The sequence below is a fragment of the Schistocerca piceifrons genome, chromosome 7, assembly GCF_021461385.2.
Source record: "Schistocerca piceifrons isolate TAMUIC-IGC-003096 chromosome 7, iqSchPice1.1, whole genome shotgun sequence".
In the NCBI taxonomy this organism is placed as follows: domain Eukaryota; kingdom Metazoa; phylum Arthropoda; class Insecta; order Orthoptera; family Acrididae; genus Schistocerca; species Schistocerca piceifrons.
The window spans coordinates 283,188,847-283,205,125 of NC_060144.1; the positions used below are offsets into that span (position 1 = coordinate 283,188,847).

The window sequence follows — 16,279 nt, forward strand, 5'->3', positions numbered from 1 at the left end:
ATGGTATTAGAAGGTGGAAAGTGTAACATGAGGCTGAAATTAAAAATGAAAATAAAAATATGAATATATGGGGAGAGATAAAGGTGAACTGGAAAGCAACTGGAGATCTGGTGTGAAAAAAGGCGAAAAAGTGTTGGTTATAGCTGGGCTTGATGATCCTGTGGTGAACTTGGGTTGGTAGACAATGATGTGCACAAAGGTTAGGTGGTTGTGTTGCCGCCAGAACACGTTAAAGGGTGGAGCAATTCGGGAAAATTTCAAAAAAAACTGCGTGCAAATGTATTAAAAGGAGTGGTTTTGTGGAGGCAGATTGTGAAAATGAGGTTAACAATTGTCTGACGAAGAAATAATGATGTTAAAACCTGTGGGAAGCGGCTAAAAAAGAACAGTGATATGGGAAAAACGGAAATGGAAAAAAAGGCGAAAGTTATTAGAACTAGCCGAAATGGAAACAGTGGATTTTATAGCAGCGGTAGTGTTGAAAGCGGCAAAAAAATTTTTTTGGTTATGGTTTGGAAGTGGGTTACGTATTATTGAGTATATATAGGCGGGATAAAATTGTATGGTAGATTCGGTAATGAGGAGAAGGTGAATACAAAGTGAAACTCTTCTAAAACAGAAAGAGAAAATAGGACGACAGGAAAGATTTCGAAATGCAACAGTGACAATAACAAACATAATTGTTGGGTTCAAATTAATGATATTAATATAATAGAGGGAAACATTCCACGTGGGAAAAATATATCTAAAAACAAAGATGATGTGACTTACCAAACGAAAGTGCTGTCAGGTCGATAGACACACAAACATACACACAAAATTCAAGCTTTCGCAACCAACTGTTGCTTCGTCAGGAAAGAGGGAAAGACGAAAGGATGTGGGTTTTAAGGGAGAGGGTAAGGAGTCATTCCAATCCTGGGAGCAGAAAGACTTACCTTAGGGGGAAAAAAGGACAGGTATACACTCACACACACACACATACACAGACACAAGCAGACATTTGTAAAGGCAAAGAGTTTGGGCAGAGATGTCAGTCGAGGCGGAAGTACAGAGGCAAAGATGTTGTTGGAAGACAGGTGAGGTATGAGCGGCGGCAAATTGAAATTAGAAATTAGCGGAGATTGAGGCCTGGCAGATAACGAGAAGAGAGGATATGCTGATATATTATATATCATATATAATATGATATTATCATATATAATATGATATATTAATATAATATTATATACATAGTGGTTCTATTAAGAAATTTGTCAATAGAGTCGAAATCTCCCCTTAAAATAAACTTTTTATGGCTGCTAGCAAGTAATTGAAAATGTGTCTCCTGAAAAAATGGACACCTTTACGGATCAAAGTAACGAACTGTAAATCTTTGTGAAGATCATTCTTATTCTAATACTGATTAAATAAGCTGAGCTGTTGCCTGAAAAGGGTATGCACTATTTGTGACAAATTTCATTAAGGAATAAATATACTGGGAAGCAGTAATTGGTATTTATAGTTCCTTTAAAAGACTTCTGCAGGACAATTTTGAGTTCACACCACAAATAATTCAATTATAAGATTTTGGAGTCTGAAAACAGTAGCTTCTCTAGATGAGTTAGCCCAAAAAATAGTCCCATGTGACATTATGAAATGAAATTACGGGAAGTATGCTACCTTTTTCATTTTTATATCGTGTATGCCTGACAACATCTATTGTTTTTCTTGTGATCTTTAGTCCTAAGACTGATTTGATGCAGCTCTCCATGCTACTCTATCCTGTGCAAGCTTCTTCATCTCCCAGTACCTACTGCAACCTACATCCTTCTAAATCTGCGTGGTGTATTCATCTCTTGGTCTCCCTCTACAATTTTTACCCTCCACTCTGCCCTCCAATACTAAATTGGTGATCCCTTGATGCCTCAGAACATGTCCTACCAACCGATCCCTTCTTTTAGTCAAGTTGTGCCACCAATTTCTCTTCTCCCCAATTCTCCCATCTCCTTAAATTCCTACCTTTTTGCAGTTTGGGGACAACATCTATATTCCAAACAAATAGGCCCTTAAACAGGCACTGAAACATTTTTGTGGTATGCTCATCCCAACTGAATGTGTTATCAAGCTGTAATACTAGAAATTTAACACTGACAGTCTCTCCTCATTAGTTATGTGATCTACCCATCTAATCTTCAGCATTCTTCTGTAGCACCACATTTCGAAAGCTTCTATTCTCTTCTTGTCTAAACTATTTATCATCTATGTTTCACTTCCATACATGGCTATACTCCATACAAATACTTTCAGAAACGACTTCTTGACACTTAAATCTATGCTCGATGTTAACAAATTTCTCTTCTTCAGAAATGCTTTCCTTGCCATTGCCAGTCTACATTTTATATACTCCTTTACTACTTTAAGTGTCTCATTTCATAATCTAATACCCTCAGCATCACCCGACTTAATTCGACTACATTCCATTATCCTCATTTTGCTTTTGTTGATTTTCATCTTATATCCTCCTTTCAAGACACTATCCATTCCGTTCAACTGCTATTCCAGGTCCTTTGCTGTCTCTGACACAATTACAATGTCATCAGCGAATCTCAAAGTTTTTATTTCGTCTCCATGGATTTTAATACCTACTCTGAATTTTTCTTTTGTGTCCTTTACTGCTTGCTCAATATACAGATTGAATAACATCGGCGAGAGGCTACAACCCTGTCTCACTCCCTTCCCAACCTCTGCTTCCCTTTCATGTCCCTCGACTCTTATAACTGTCATCTGATTTTTGTACAAATTGTAAATAGCCTTTCTCTTCCTGTATTTTACCCCTGCAACCTTCATAATTGGAAACAGAGTATTCCAGTCAACATTGTCAAAAGCTTTCTCTAAGTCTACAAATGCTAGAAACCTAGGTTTGCCTTTCCTTAATCTAGCTTCTAAGATAAGTCATAGGGTCAGTATTGCCTCACGTGTACCAACATTTCTATGGAATCCCAACACATCTTCCCCGAGGTTGGCTTCTACCTGTTTTTTCATTCGTCTGTAAGGAATTCGTGTTAGTATTTAGCAGTCGTGGCTTATTAAACTAATTGTTCGAATTTTCACATCTGTCAACACTTGCTTTCTTTGGGATTGGAATTATTATATTCTTCTTGAAGTCTAAGGGTATTTCACCTGTCTCATACATCTTGGTCACCAGGTGGTAGAGTTTTGTCAGTACTGGCTCTCCCAAGGCCGTCACTAGTTATAATATAATGGAATGTTGTCTACTCTCGGGGCCTTGTTTCGACTCAGCTCTTTCAGTGCTCTGTCAAACTCTTCATGCAGTATCATATCTCCCATTTCATCTTCATCTACATCCTCTTCCATTTCCATAATACTGTCCTCAATTACATCGCCCTTGTATAGACCCTCTATATACTCTTTCCACCTTTCTGCTTTCCCTTCTTTGCTTAGAACTGGGTTTCCATCTGAGCTCTTGATATTCATACAAGTGGTTCTCTTTTCTCCAAAGGTCTCTTTAATTTTCCTGTAGGCAGTATCTATCGTACCCCTAGTGAGATAAGCCTCTACATCCTTACATTTGTCCTCTAGCCATCCCTGCTTAGCCATTTTGCACTTCCTGTCGATCTCATTTTTGAGACGTTTGTATTCCTTTTTGCCTGCTTCATTACTGCATTTTCATATTTTCTCCTTTCGTCAATTAAATTCAATATTTCTTCTGTTACCAAAGGATTTCTACTAGCCCTCATCTTTTTACCTACTTGATTCTCTGCTGCCTTCACTATTTCATCCCTCAAAGCTAGCCATTCTTCTTCTACTGTATTTCTTTCCCCCATTCTTGTCAATTGTTCCCTTATGCTCTCTCTGAAACTCTGTACAACCTCTGGTTTAGTCAGTGTATCCAGTCCCATCTCCTTAAATTCCTACCTTTTTGCAGTTTGGGGACAACATCTATATTCCAAACAAATAGGCCCTTAAACAGGCACTGAAACATTTTTGTGGTATGCTCATCCCAACTGAATGTGTTATCAAGCTGTAATACTAGAAATTTAACACTGACAGTCTCTTCTATCTGTTTGTCATCACATTTTAGGTATATACAGGAAAATCTTTTATAAGTTCTGAAACTGTAATGTTAAGGACTGAAGTATGCTATGGTTTACTCTTGGATAAAAGTGGCAGGAACCAAAGTTTTCCTCTTATTTTAACACATGGTTAAGGGGAGTTGAAATGATGTAATTACTGTCTACAATGAAACAGCACTGGTGAAAATGAAAAATGGGATTGACTGAATCAAGAGATTGCAGAAAATATTGAGAACAGTGACCTCAGTAATTAAATTAAAGACACTTTTTGTAATAATTTGTAGTGTTCACTGACACACAGTGACACAAACTTCCCCTTACAATTACCTGAACTGATAGAAATAATGACAAAACCTTTCCAGCTACTCATGTAGAAATTAAATTGTTAGCTCACAACAGATTACTTATGTGAGAGATTGTGGCTCAAGAGAGAATGAAAAAATATGCCTACTTCACATTTTTGAGGAATGGATTGAAATTGAGGAATGTTTTAACAAAGGCCCAGTCAGAACCATACTTGGGTGAGCCTGTGGCCCCTGGTAGTTTCAAGCTGCTTCCCACACCTCTATAAAACTATCTTTGTGCAATTTCCCTCCTCCCTCTTCTATACAGATTTGGCAAATGGTTTAATTGTGTAAGTGGGTTTAGTAAAAATGAAGCATTACTGAAAAGTATTATTTAAATCAGCAATATTAAGGATAAATACTGCATGCAACAAATTAAATGTGTCATTGTAGTAAAGACATTACAAGTTTTACAAATTTAAAAAAAATGGAAGAAAAATAAATCCATATCTTACTGTTAATATAGCTGTCAACTCATACTGTATGAATGTTTTATTTGGGAGTTAGTATGCTAGGTAAGGGAGTTTTTATGAAGTAAATTTGTTTCCATTCTTTCTTAATTGTTATGAGTATTTATTTAAACAGTGTGCTCAACTTATTTCCATCTTTTAAACCGTTGGACAGATTGTGATAAGACATAACCAACTGATATTTTCACTTTAAGGTGCCAGATTTGCTATGAAAAAGAGCAGTTATCAAAATTTAACCCATTTCTTTGTGTTGTCTAAGAAAGTTCACTGTAAAAAAATACATTCCATTATCAAGTGATGAAATATTCATTCAATATGGAACAGCATGAATTTCAGTAACAGATATATTTACCACAAAACTGTTGTTATACTTCATTGCTGGAAAAAAAATTCCAAGCAATTAAAATAATTTCAAAGTACCAACTTGACTGATAGAAATGACTATAATTACTTTTTAATATATACTGAAAGTATGTGCAATTCTTTTTTTATGATTTACTCAGAATCTGATTGGGGGAAAAGTACATTATAGGGACAACTGCAAAGAGTGTAAAAGACTTTTTAAAGATCTTCATAGTTACATTTTTTAACTTTTTTTCTTCAAAATATGCCACCTACATAAGCTGCAGCAGGTGCCACAGAGAAAAAAGGTAAGTTCTGTCTTTGTTCTAATCCTGACCTAACTATCCATGCAAGGCAATGGCAATTGTAATAATGAAATGATCAAATACAATTTATTATGGCTGATTATATGGTCAGCCAACAAAACGTTAGTCACTCCTTTAAAAGAGCACAGCGATCACTTTGCAATGCTGTAGATGTTATTCATGTTGGTGTGTAGAATGTCTGGCGACATACCATCTGACTTTCCAAAAAATATCATCCACACAATTCCAAAGACTGCAAGAGCTGAAAAGTGCGAGAATTATTGCACAATCAGTTTAACAGCTCATGCATCCAAGTTGCTGACAAGAATAATATACAGAAGAATGGAAAAGAAAATTGAGGATGTGCTAGACGACGATCAATCTGGGTTTAGAAAAGGGAAAGGAACGAGAGAGGCAATTCTGACATTGTGGTTGATAATGGAAGCAAGACAAATATCAAGACACATTCATAGGATTTGTCGACCTGGAAAAAGCCTTCGACAATGTAAAATTGTGCAATATGTTCGAAATTCTGAGAGAAATAGGGGTAAAGCTATAGGGAGAGACGGGTCATATACAGTATGTACAAGAATCAAGAGGGAATAAGAGTGGACGACCAAGAAAGAAGTGCTCAGATTAAAAAGGGTGTAAGAAGCAGTGACAGAAATGAAAGAAAGGTTCTGGAGTGGAATTAAAATTCAAAGTGAAATGATATTAATGATATGATTTGCCGATTACATTGCTATCCTGAGTGAAAATGAAGAAGAATGTGCTGAACAGAATGAACAATCTAATGAGTACAGAATATGAACTGAGAGTAAATCGAAGAAAGACTAAAGTAATGAGATGCAACAGAACTGAGAACAGCAAGAAACTTAACATCAGAATTGATGGTTACGAAGTAGGTGAAGTTAAGGAATTCTGCTATTCGGGACAGTAAAATAACCAATGACGCACGGAGCAAGGAGGACATCAAAAGCAGACTAGCAATGGCAAAAAGGGCATTCCTGGCCACGAAAAGTCTACTAGTATCAAACATAGGCCTTAATTTGAGGAAGAAATATGTACGAACATACGTCTAGAGTACAGCATTGTACAAGGTGTGTTCCATAAGTAATACGACCAAATTCATAAAAAAATCATTTATTGAATATATTCGTACAAATAATCAAAAATTTTCAAAATAGCACCCTCTTGCATCGATACACTTCTGAGGCGGTGTTTCCATGCTTGGAAGGCATCCTGGAATGCCTTTTCCGGAATGTCCTTTAGAGCCGATGTAACAAGCACCTTGATGCTTTCAATCGTGTCCCAATGTTTTCCTTTCATGACTCCTTTTAACTGAGGAAACAAAAAAAAGTCATTGGAAGCCAGGTCAGGACTGTAGGGAGGCTGGGGAACCAATGGGGTCTTGGTACCAGCCAGGAAGTCATTGACAATGAAGGTGCTGTGACTCGGCACGTTGTCGTGGTGAACTTCCCACGTGTCCTTGATATCGCTTCAGCAGTGCGAGATGCTCCTTTTCAGTCTTTTGAGCACTTCCAAGTAGAAATCTGAGTTTACTGCAGTCCCGGTAGGTTCAAATTCTTGGTGGACAATGCCTCTGACGTCAAAGAGGACAATGAGCATGGTTTTGATCCTGGACTTGCTCATGCGTGCCTTCTTGGGATGGGGCGACGATGGGGTGTGCCACTCTGTCTCTGCCTTTTTGTCTCAGGGTCGTACTCAAAAATCCACTGAGTGTAAAAAATGAGGATCATTTTCACACATTTCCAACATTTCTTGGCACTGAAGCACTCGCATGGTGCTTGTGTTCGTCGGTCAACCCTTTTGGGACGAGTTTGGCACACACCTTTCTCATGTTCAAATCTTCGGTCACAATGCGGAAAACAGTTGTTTTTGACATGTTTAGAGTTTGTGCTATCAATTGAAGGCTCAGCCGTCTGTCAGAGTTCAATGAATTGTGCACACTCGTCATTTTTTTGATGACTCGTGCAGTTGATGGCCGTCCACTGCGAGGTTCGTTGGTGGTCTCCTCTTGGCCCTCCATGAACGATTTGTGCCCTTGGAAAACTTGTGATTTGGACAAGCAATCATTCCCAAAGACATGCTGAAGTAATGGAAACGTTTCGGTGGCAGGCTTCCCAAGTTTAATGCAAAATTTGATAGCGTACCATTGCTCTACAGTATGATCCATTGTGCCGTGTTACATAAACTCAAAACGGGGTTGAATGAAATACATGTCCTGACTCTCCGGCAGCATGCAGCTGAATGAGACAAAGAGCATTTTGAAGCTAACACACCCCATCCACTTAGCCCAGCTGGTTACAACGCGCTGTGGTGTACCATTGCATCAGAAAAAAATTGGTCACATTACTTATGGAACGCGTTCTGTATGGTAGTGAGACATGGACTGTGGGAAATGGGAACAGAAGAGAGTCGAAGCATTTGAAATGTGGTGCTACAGATGAATGTTGAAAATTAGATAGACTGATATGGTAAGGAATGAGGAGGTTCTGTACAGAATTGGAGAGGAAAGCAATATGTGGAAAACACTGATGAGGAGAAGGGACAGGATGATAGGCCATCAAAAAAGACATGAGGGGCTGACTTCCATGGTACTAGAGAGAACTGTAGAGGAAGATAGAGATTAGCCTTCAAATAATTGAGGATGTGGGTTGCAAATGCTACTTTGAGATGAAGATGTTGGCACAGGAGAGGAATTACGAAAGAAAAGAAATAAAATGGGTGTGTGTGTGTGTGTGTGTGTGTGTGTGTGTGTGTGATGGTTCAACAGAAATACATGGCAGAGAGGGGGTATCGTGCTTGGGTCTGCCCATGACCACAACAGTGAATGAAGTTTCCTGAATTGTGTGTCACTTATAGTGATGTAATGTAATATAAATACAGTGGTCAGGACAAAATACAGTGGTCAGGACAAAATACAGTCGTCAGGAGAATATTCTGACTGACAGGGATCGCAGGCAGTTGTCATATCTTTCCAGTGACAACAGTTTCAGACCCAACAGATTTTGCTGCTTTTGGTGAATGCAGATCCATCTCACACTGCACAGTAATAGGTCAGGTGTCAAGTTGATCTGTACACTAGTTTTGCATATACAGACAGTTCCATTTTCAACAGCCCAGAATCCTATGACTAGGGACAGGAAAATTTCACGAAAATGATAATGTGAAAAACAATGCAAAATTATCAGGTTTTAGAGAAATAGCATGGAATTAGCAATTTTTGCTGTATTAAAAAAGTTATAATTCTCATCATAGCAGTTTACTAGTATTTGTAATTGATACTTATTGAATGTTAAAATTGCATTTTGTCTTCTATTCTCCTCAAGGCTGACGTTCATATATAATCTCAAAATAACAGTTCATTGTATGTGTTATGAACTATGATGTGATGATAAAGATAGCACTGAATTTGGCAAAAAGAAAACATCACCAGTTTTAGCAAAATGTCACATTCTGTTTGGTAAAAAACACAAAATTAAGAAGAAAATTGGCAAAAAACGCCTAATATGGCCAAAACCTCTGAATTTGAAAAAAATAAACGAAATTCAGTAAAAAAATAACACTGAATTTATCACATTGAATTTGGCAAAGAGTACCAAATTTGCAAAAAATAACACCACAGCTGGCAAATGAATACCAATGAATCTGGTAAAAGAATAACACCAAATATGGCAAAAAACAGTAAATTTGGCAAAACAACAAATTAAGTAAAAAAACAACACCGAATTATCAAAAAAAATACACTGAAAAAAACAGTGGATTTGACAGAAATACACAATGTGGTGGGTAAATTGCGAAACTTACACCACCTATTAATACAATTCACCAGCGCTGTGCATGAACCCACAATAATAAAGCTTAAAAATATCAAAATGCTTATTAATATCATTTGACATCAAATAAATCTACACGAAGCATGACTTTTTGGTGACCACATTTCTTACTCCAGCTTACTCCAGTGCAGCATGTATTTTCTATCTTTCCACATTATTCTCTGGTGACAAAATACTACAGATGTTTCAGATACTGCTGACGATTAAAACAATGTTATACTATGTAGATTCTATCTCAGTTAGAACTGCCTGAATATGTTAGTTATAGCTTTATCAAGATTTTACTACTGAGTAGGAGTAACAGCACAAGAAATATGACCAAAGAGTGACCATTCAGCACACATCAGGGCAAGGTGAAAAGTTCTCAACTTTCTCTCAGAGATGGATTGATATAATTCAAATTTTGTTTTTGTTATTTTGTTACAAACTGTACAGTAATAGGTTGAGTTGGTTTGTAGGCTAGTTTTGTCTGTACAGCTTAGTAAAATAGTTGTGTGTATTCCATTCAAATGGAGTAATGGGAGTACATGACTTCACAGAATTATCTTTTTCTATGTTTTATTAACAATGGAAATTTGTCCAAATTTTGTGAAACCTTATAAGCTACTCCACTTCAAACAGTTAAGAAACATGGAGGATTAATTGATGTGGAGACCAAAGTCAATATTTCTACCACACTTTAAAACACCAAGGATGGATCCACTATGTGTCATTGGACAATCAGGGATGAATAGCATATACAGGGTGTACATAAAGTCCGGGAATATTGACAATTATTTGTTCCACAATAACTAAACATTGTACTTATGTCATAATATTGCATTTTGAAGAGAAACTCTGACCCGGCAGATGTCAAAACGGTAATCGAATTCTTGACATACCCATTCCAGCATGGCATCATCAACTGTGGCAGTTTCTTCCCATATTCTCTCCCGGAGCTCTGCTACAACTCATGGTAGAGGCGGTACGTACGCCAGATCTTTAATGTGTCTCCACAGAAAAAAGTCACACGGAGTGAGATCTGGTGATCAGGGAGGCCATTCCATGAACACCAGCGCACAGAAAGCTCCCTGCGCTCCTGAACTCACCATGTTTGCAACTATCACTGACTATCGGCAAATTACCAAACTACGCTGTGGCGGTATACATGGAAAAAAAAAAAAAAAAAACTTTCAGGGTTTCTCTTCAAAATGACATGTGCGATATCTGTACAAAGTTTGGTTCTTGTGCAATAAATAATTGAAAATGTTCGTGGACTTTATTTACACCCTGTATTAAATAAATAAATCCACAAGAAGAAAGAATATGGGAAATTATACAGTGTGCAAGCTGACTGTCACATTTGTTGAATGCTGACCAAAAGCAAAAGTCAAAACCAATTAGTCATCAATGTTTGGATAATTTTTAAAAGAATTCAACAGATTTTGCATTAAAATTTGTTATTGTGGGAGTATTTCATAATAACTGGAATGTTGTTATGGAACTACTACCCAAAATCCCAAATGTATTCAGTGAGAACAATGGTGATAAAAAAACAGCATCGACTAACAACTGCATGAAATAATATTTATTTATACTAACCAAACCATTTTTGAGCATTTCGCCCATCAGGAGTGGTTTCATCAAGTATTAAATTCATGCTACATCTACATCTATATCTTCATGATTACTCTGCTATTCACAATCAAGTGCCTGGCAGAGGTTTCCATGAACCACCTTCAAGCTGTCTCTCTACCATTCCACTCTCACTACAGGGCAGACTTCACCCACGCTCTTTATTATAAAATGAATTTCATTCAAAAATAATTTTGTAGTTCTTCTGATGACCACTTTAAACATTACTGAAATTGCCACTGCAACCACAGCACCTAACAATAGGCATGGCATATAAGCCACATAAATGCATATTGGGGCCAAATTATTTATATGCATAGCTTGTATGCCCTGTTTTTTGTACAATGTTATGGTCACAATATCAACTTTACTAATGTTAATCACAGGTTTTATCGATTGACAGTTGTGTTAGTAATACAAGTGGCCTCATAAAACAATTTTATGGCTGTGCTGACAGAAAAATATGTTACTTTCATCAGAACACAGTTTTTCACTGTTATCTTCAAAGCAACATACTCTGCCCTTGTAGAGTGGAAGAGAGTGGCTCTACGAAGGAACTGAACTTTAAGACAACATTACTGGAAGAGAATATGATGTAGATGAAGATGATATGGGAGATTTTATATGGCGGGAAGAATTTAGCAGAGCGCTGAAAGGAGCAGATGACATTCCCTCACAATTATTGCAATTCTTGGGCTTGCGAGAGCCAAGATATATGAGACAGCGAAAATACTTCAGACTTCAGAAAGAATCTAATAATTACAATTCCAAAGAAATCATATGCTGACAGGTGTTAATATTACCAGTCTATCAGTTTGGTAAGTCATGGCAGCAAAATACTGACATGAACTATTTACAGGAGAATGGAAAATATTGGTAGAAGCCAACCTCCAGCAAGATCAGTTTTGGTTCCAGAGAAATGGAAGAACACATGAGGCAATACTGACCTTACGATGTATCTTAGAAGATAGGTTGAAAAAAGGCAAACCTATGTTTATAACATTTCTAGACTTAAAGATAGTTTTTGAAAATACTGACTGGAATACACTCTTTGGAATTCAGAAGGTAGCTGGAACAAACTCAGGAAGCGAAAGGTTATACACAACTTGTACAGAAACCCAACTGTAGTTAGAGAGTAGAAGCAGATGAAAGAAAAGCTGTCATTGAGAATGGAGTGAGAGAGGGTCATAGCCTGTCCCCAACATTAATCAATCTATAAATTGAGCAAACAGTAAACAAGAACAAAGAAAAATTTGGAGAAGAAATTAAAGTCAGAGAGGAGAAATAAAAACTTTGAGGTTTGCAAATGACGTTGTATTTTTCTAACTGATAGAAAAAACAGCGTTGAAAGAGCAGTAGAACAGGATGGGTAGCACCTTTAAACAAGGTCATGAAATGAGCATCAACAAAAGTAAAACAAAGGTAATGGAATGTAGATAAATTAACTCAGGCAATTTGTAGGTAAACTAATTCAGGTAATTCTTAAGGAATTAAATTAAGAAATGAGATTCTAAACGTAGTAGATGAGTTAAAGTAACTGAAGTAGAGAGGATATAAAATAAATATTGCCTATACAAGGAAACAACTTCTGAAAAAGAGGACTCTTTAACATCTGCTACAAATTTAGGTGTTAGGAAGTCTACTTTGAAGATATTTGTCTGGAACTACACCTTTTTTTAATGGCTTTTTGGCATTACCCATACAGCCAGCCACAGAACCATAAAAAACAACAATTATATGTTATGTCCATTGAAACTGAACTTAAGTCAATGATCTAAGCAAATTAAAATTTATGTGTATTATAATGTAAAAAAATTCTATTTTCCTATATTCTTATTTGAACCTCTGTTATGAAATCATATAAGAGCGCATACAGTTTTTTGTCTTCTGTTGTGAAAAGTGTTTCAATTATTGTCCATAAAGCATTGCCAGAAATGATCATGTCCTGTATCAGTTTTATAGTTTCCTGATGCCTTCTGGGGCACCCAAAGAAAATGTCAAACATCTTCCCCACAGCTGCATTTACATGAAGAAGATGGGGTCATTCAGAGGTGGTAGAGATATTGCCAGGATCTCCTGTAATTGAATCGAAGTTATGCCATCGTCACTATAAAGTTTCTGTCTTATCTCCAGTTTTGGTACCAGGGACGTGATGGGAGATTGGGTACCTCTGTGGCATAGCATCTTTCTTTAATTTTGTAAGACAACTGGAGGTTTTCATTGCATCAGACCCTGATTGTAGTCCTTGTGGTATGAAGAAGATCAGTGACTGGCATAGATAAATAGATGTGGAATGCCAACAATTAGATGTATAGATCAAATAACTAATGAGGAGATACTGAACCAAAATGGGGAAAAAAGGAAGTTATGGTACAGCTTGACTGAAAGAAGGGACTGGTTGACAGGACTCATTCTGAGGCATCAAAGAATTTTTAATTTGATATTGAAGGGAAGCGTGGGCGCAAAAACTGCAGAGGGAAACCAAGAGATGAATATGAGGTCTGTTCAAACAATTCCAGAACTTTGTACACAATTTTTTTTCTACACTTACCTTTTACTTATTGTACATGATCTCCTTCCAAACACTCTACTCCACAATTGATACACCACTCCCAATACCATTTTCACTTCCAGAAGCAGTCTTGGTATGCCTCTTGCTGGATCGCATGAAGTGCCATGTGCGAATTTTCTTTTATCTTGTCTATCGTTGCAAATCTTTGTCCCTTCAATTGGTTTTAAAAAATAATGTCCGCAGGTGGCTGGTCTGGAGAATCATGAATGTGTGGGTGCGTTATCATAATGCGAGAGCCATGAATTGTCTCATCACATTTCAGGCCATTTCCTTCTCACGTTTCATGACATGATCCAACTGAAATGCTTCCACAATCTCTCATACGGTCAGTTTTCGATTAGCATGCACAATTTCATTGACATTCCTGACATGAGCATCACTGGTAGACATCAAAGGGCATCCTAAACAAGGGTCAACTTTAACTTTCGTCCAGCTATTTTTAAACCCTCTGAACCATTCATAACACTGAGTATGGCTTAAGCATTCATTCACTATAGGCTTCCTGCATTATTTGTTGTGCCTCTGTAAAGATTTTCTGGAGTTTCACACAAAATTTAATGCGGATGCATTGCTCCTCTAACTTTATCATCTAGAAATTTGCAAACTGTGTGAGACAACATTCTGCTCAATACATCACTGAACAATAACTAACAGACATACAACAATGAAACTTCCAGCAGTTACACATTAAACACAAGTGTGTGCAAGGATGCCAACTGCTTTACACTCCAACACATGATTGGCACAAAATTACGTATGTTCTGAAATTTTTTGAACAGACTTCATACAGGAAACAGGGTCAAGTGGATGTAAACTGCAGTACTTATTTGGACTTGGTGAGGCTTGCACAAGAAGGACCAGCAAGGAGAGCTACATCAAACCAGTCTTTGGAATGATGAACAACAAGACGTATTTTAAGAATTTTATAAAAAAAAATTTCCTTCATTCTCTCCAAAAATTGTTGTATTTCATTTCATATACTTACATGGTAAGGGTACAGTAACAGTTCAGTTCCAACTGGGTATCGATCGAAATCTAGGTTACCATCAACACCTTCAACTTTGCCCACTTCTTGTGACATTTCAATTAACCTGGAACAATAATAATCAAGGTCAGTGAGAAGGGAAGAAGAAAAGTAGAAAGATATCATAATTGTAGTGGCGCCAACTGATGTTACTGTGGAAAACAAATTTCTGGTGCGACATTACTACTGACCACTGTTGTCCGACTACTCAGATGGCGCTGATCTTCAGGCATACTCTCTGAAAAGATCATGCTAGATTTTTATTTTATTTTATTGTATTGCATATAAGTCAATTCAGAGCCAGTCGACTCTATTTGTGCTAGATGGAACTGTGACATGACTTGGGCTGGACCTTGTTTGGAATACAGATTTCTGAACTGTATCTTGTACACATAATTCTTTTTATGAATTAACTCAATTTTCAGTGCATATAGATTCCCTTTTCGAAGAATAATAAACAGAAGAATCAATTTCATTCAGTTTACAGGCATCCTATTCATTCTCACGTTGGCTCTTCTCAGAAAAATTCATGCAAAAGACTTTAAAAGACTATTCCTGTAGAGACACATTAAGTCAGAGATAACTGTGCTATAGTTGCTGGAATAGTTATAATTCTATAAATTTTACTTAAGACCCATAGATCAGAAAAATGTTGATTCATACAATTATAGTCTAGTTTATATTGAAAAAGGAAATATTGTTAACAACCTGGAGACAGTAGAGTTCACTGGTGTAGCTGTTGACATAGTTTCTTATAAAATTTTATTTCTGCTATATAATCAAATATTTAATAGTATTATTAAATAATTCATAATTATATGCTTAACACAGTGTGTACTGACTGTTTAAGGTGATTTAGGACTCAGAAACATTGCTATTTTAATAAGCAATATTGTGAGTGCAAAGATAGAATTCTTTGTACGTCTGATCTGGAAGGAGGAAGAAGCAATATGCTAGATGATCATTATTTTCGATAGATTATTGGAGAATACTGTGAAAAATAATTACTTACAACTGATTGAGTTATATTGCAAATGATGATACTGAATCAAAAGGGAACTAAAAAGTTACAGTTACTTACAGTTGGTTAAGTTATGTTGCAAATTAAGAACATACACCAAATGGAGAATTCATTTGAGAAAACTGTAAAATTACAAGAAGACGGAATTGCTGGTCAGTTCTTACCTTTAGATAATGAAATTCCAGTATTGCTGAGGGATGCATTTAAAATTGAAAAAACTTCTCCAAGTTCTTGAAGCTGTTAGTTCTTTCCTCGGAGAGCAAACAGAGATAGGTTTAGAAATGAAGGTGTAAAGGGACACCTTTCCTCAACAGAAGTAACTGATACCAAAAATATTTCTTTTCAAATTTTGAATAGGTTAATATTATCTCATATGGTATTTTAAACACTGTATTATATTTCAGACTAAAATCCATAAAAAGAAATTACTTTATATTCGTTGTTACAATTGATATGTAATAGCTCTGTAAGTATGTACAGTTGAAATTATTTTGTTTTAGAAACATTTAAAATTACAAAATATTCAACACAATTAAAATTTCTATTATTAATTACACAATGTGACACTAATTGTTATGTTTACTTCTGAATTCATTTATATAATAATAATATAAATTCATTTGTCAAGAGAATTTGTGAACTCTTTGAAACATT

At 36.4% G+C, this 16,279-nt stretch overlaps 1 protein-coding gene across 3 annotated transcripts in view; it reads right to left on the reverse strand.

Moving 5' to 3' along the window:
* The window catches only part of LOC124804853 (D-threo-3-hydroxyaspartate dehydratase-like), a 125,268-nt gene that overhangs the window by 6,661 nt on the left and 102,328 nt on the right, over nucleotides 1-16,279 (reverse strand). For all 3 annotated transcript variants that reach the window (XM_047265207.1, XM_047265209.1, XM_047265206.1), the window contains one exon: nucleotides 14,566-14,671. In XM_047265207.1, the coding sequence (XP_047121163.1) occupies nucleotides 14,566-14,671 (106 nt within the window). The remainder of the gene's footprint in view (nucleotides 1-14,565; nucleotides 14,672-16,279) is intronic.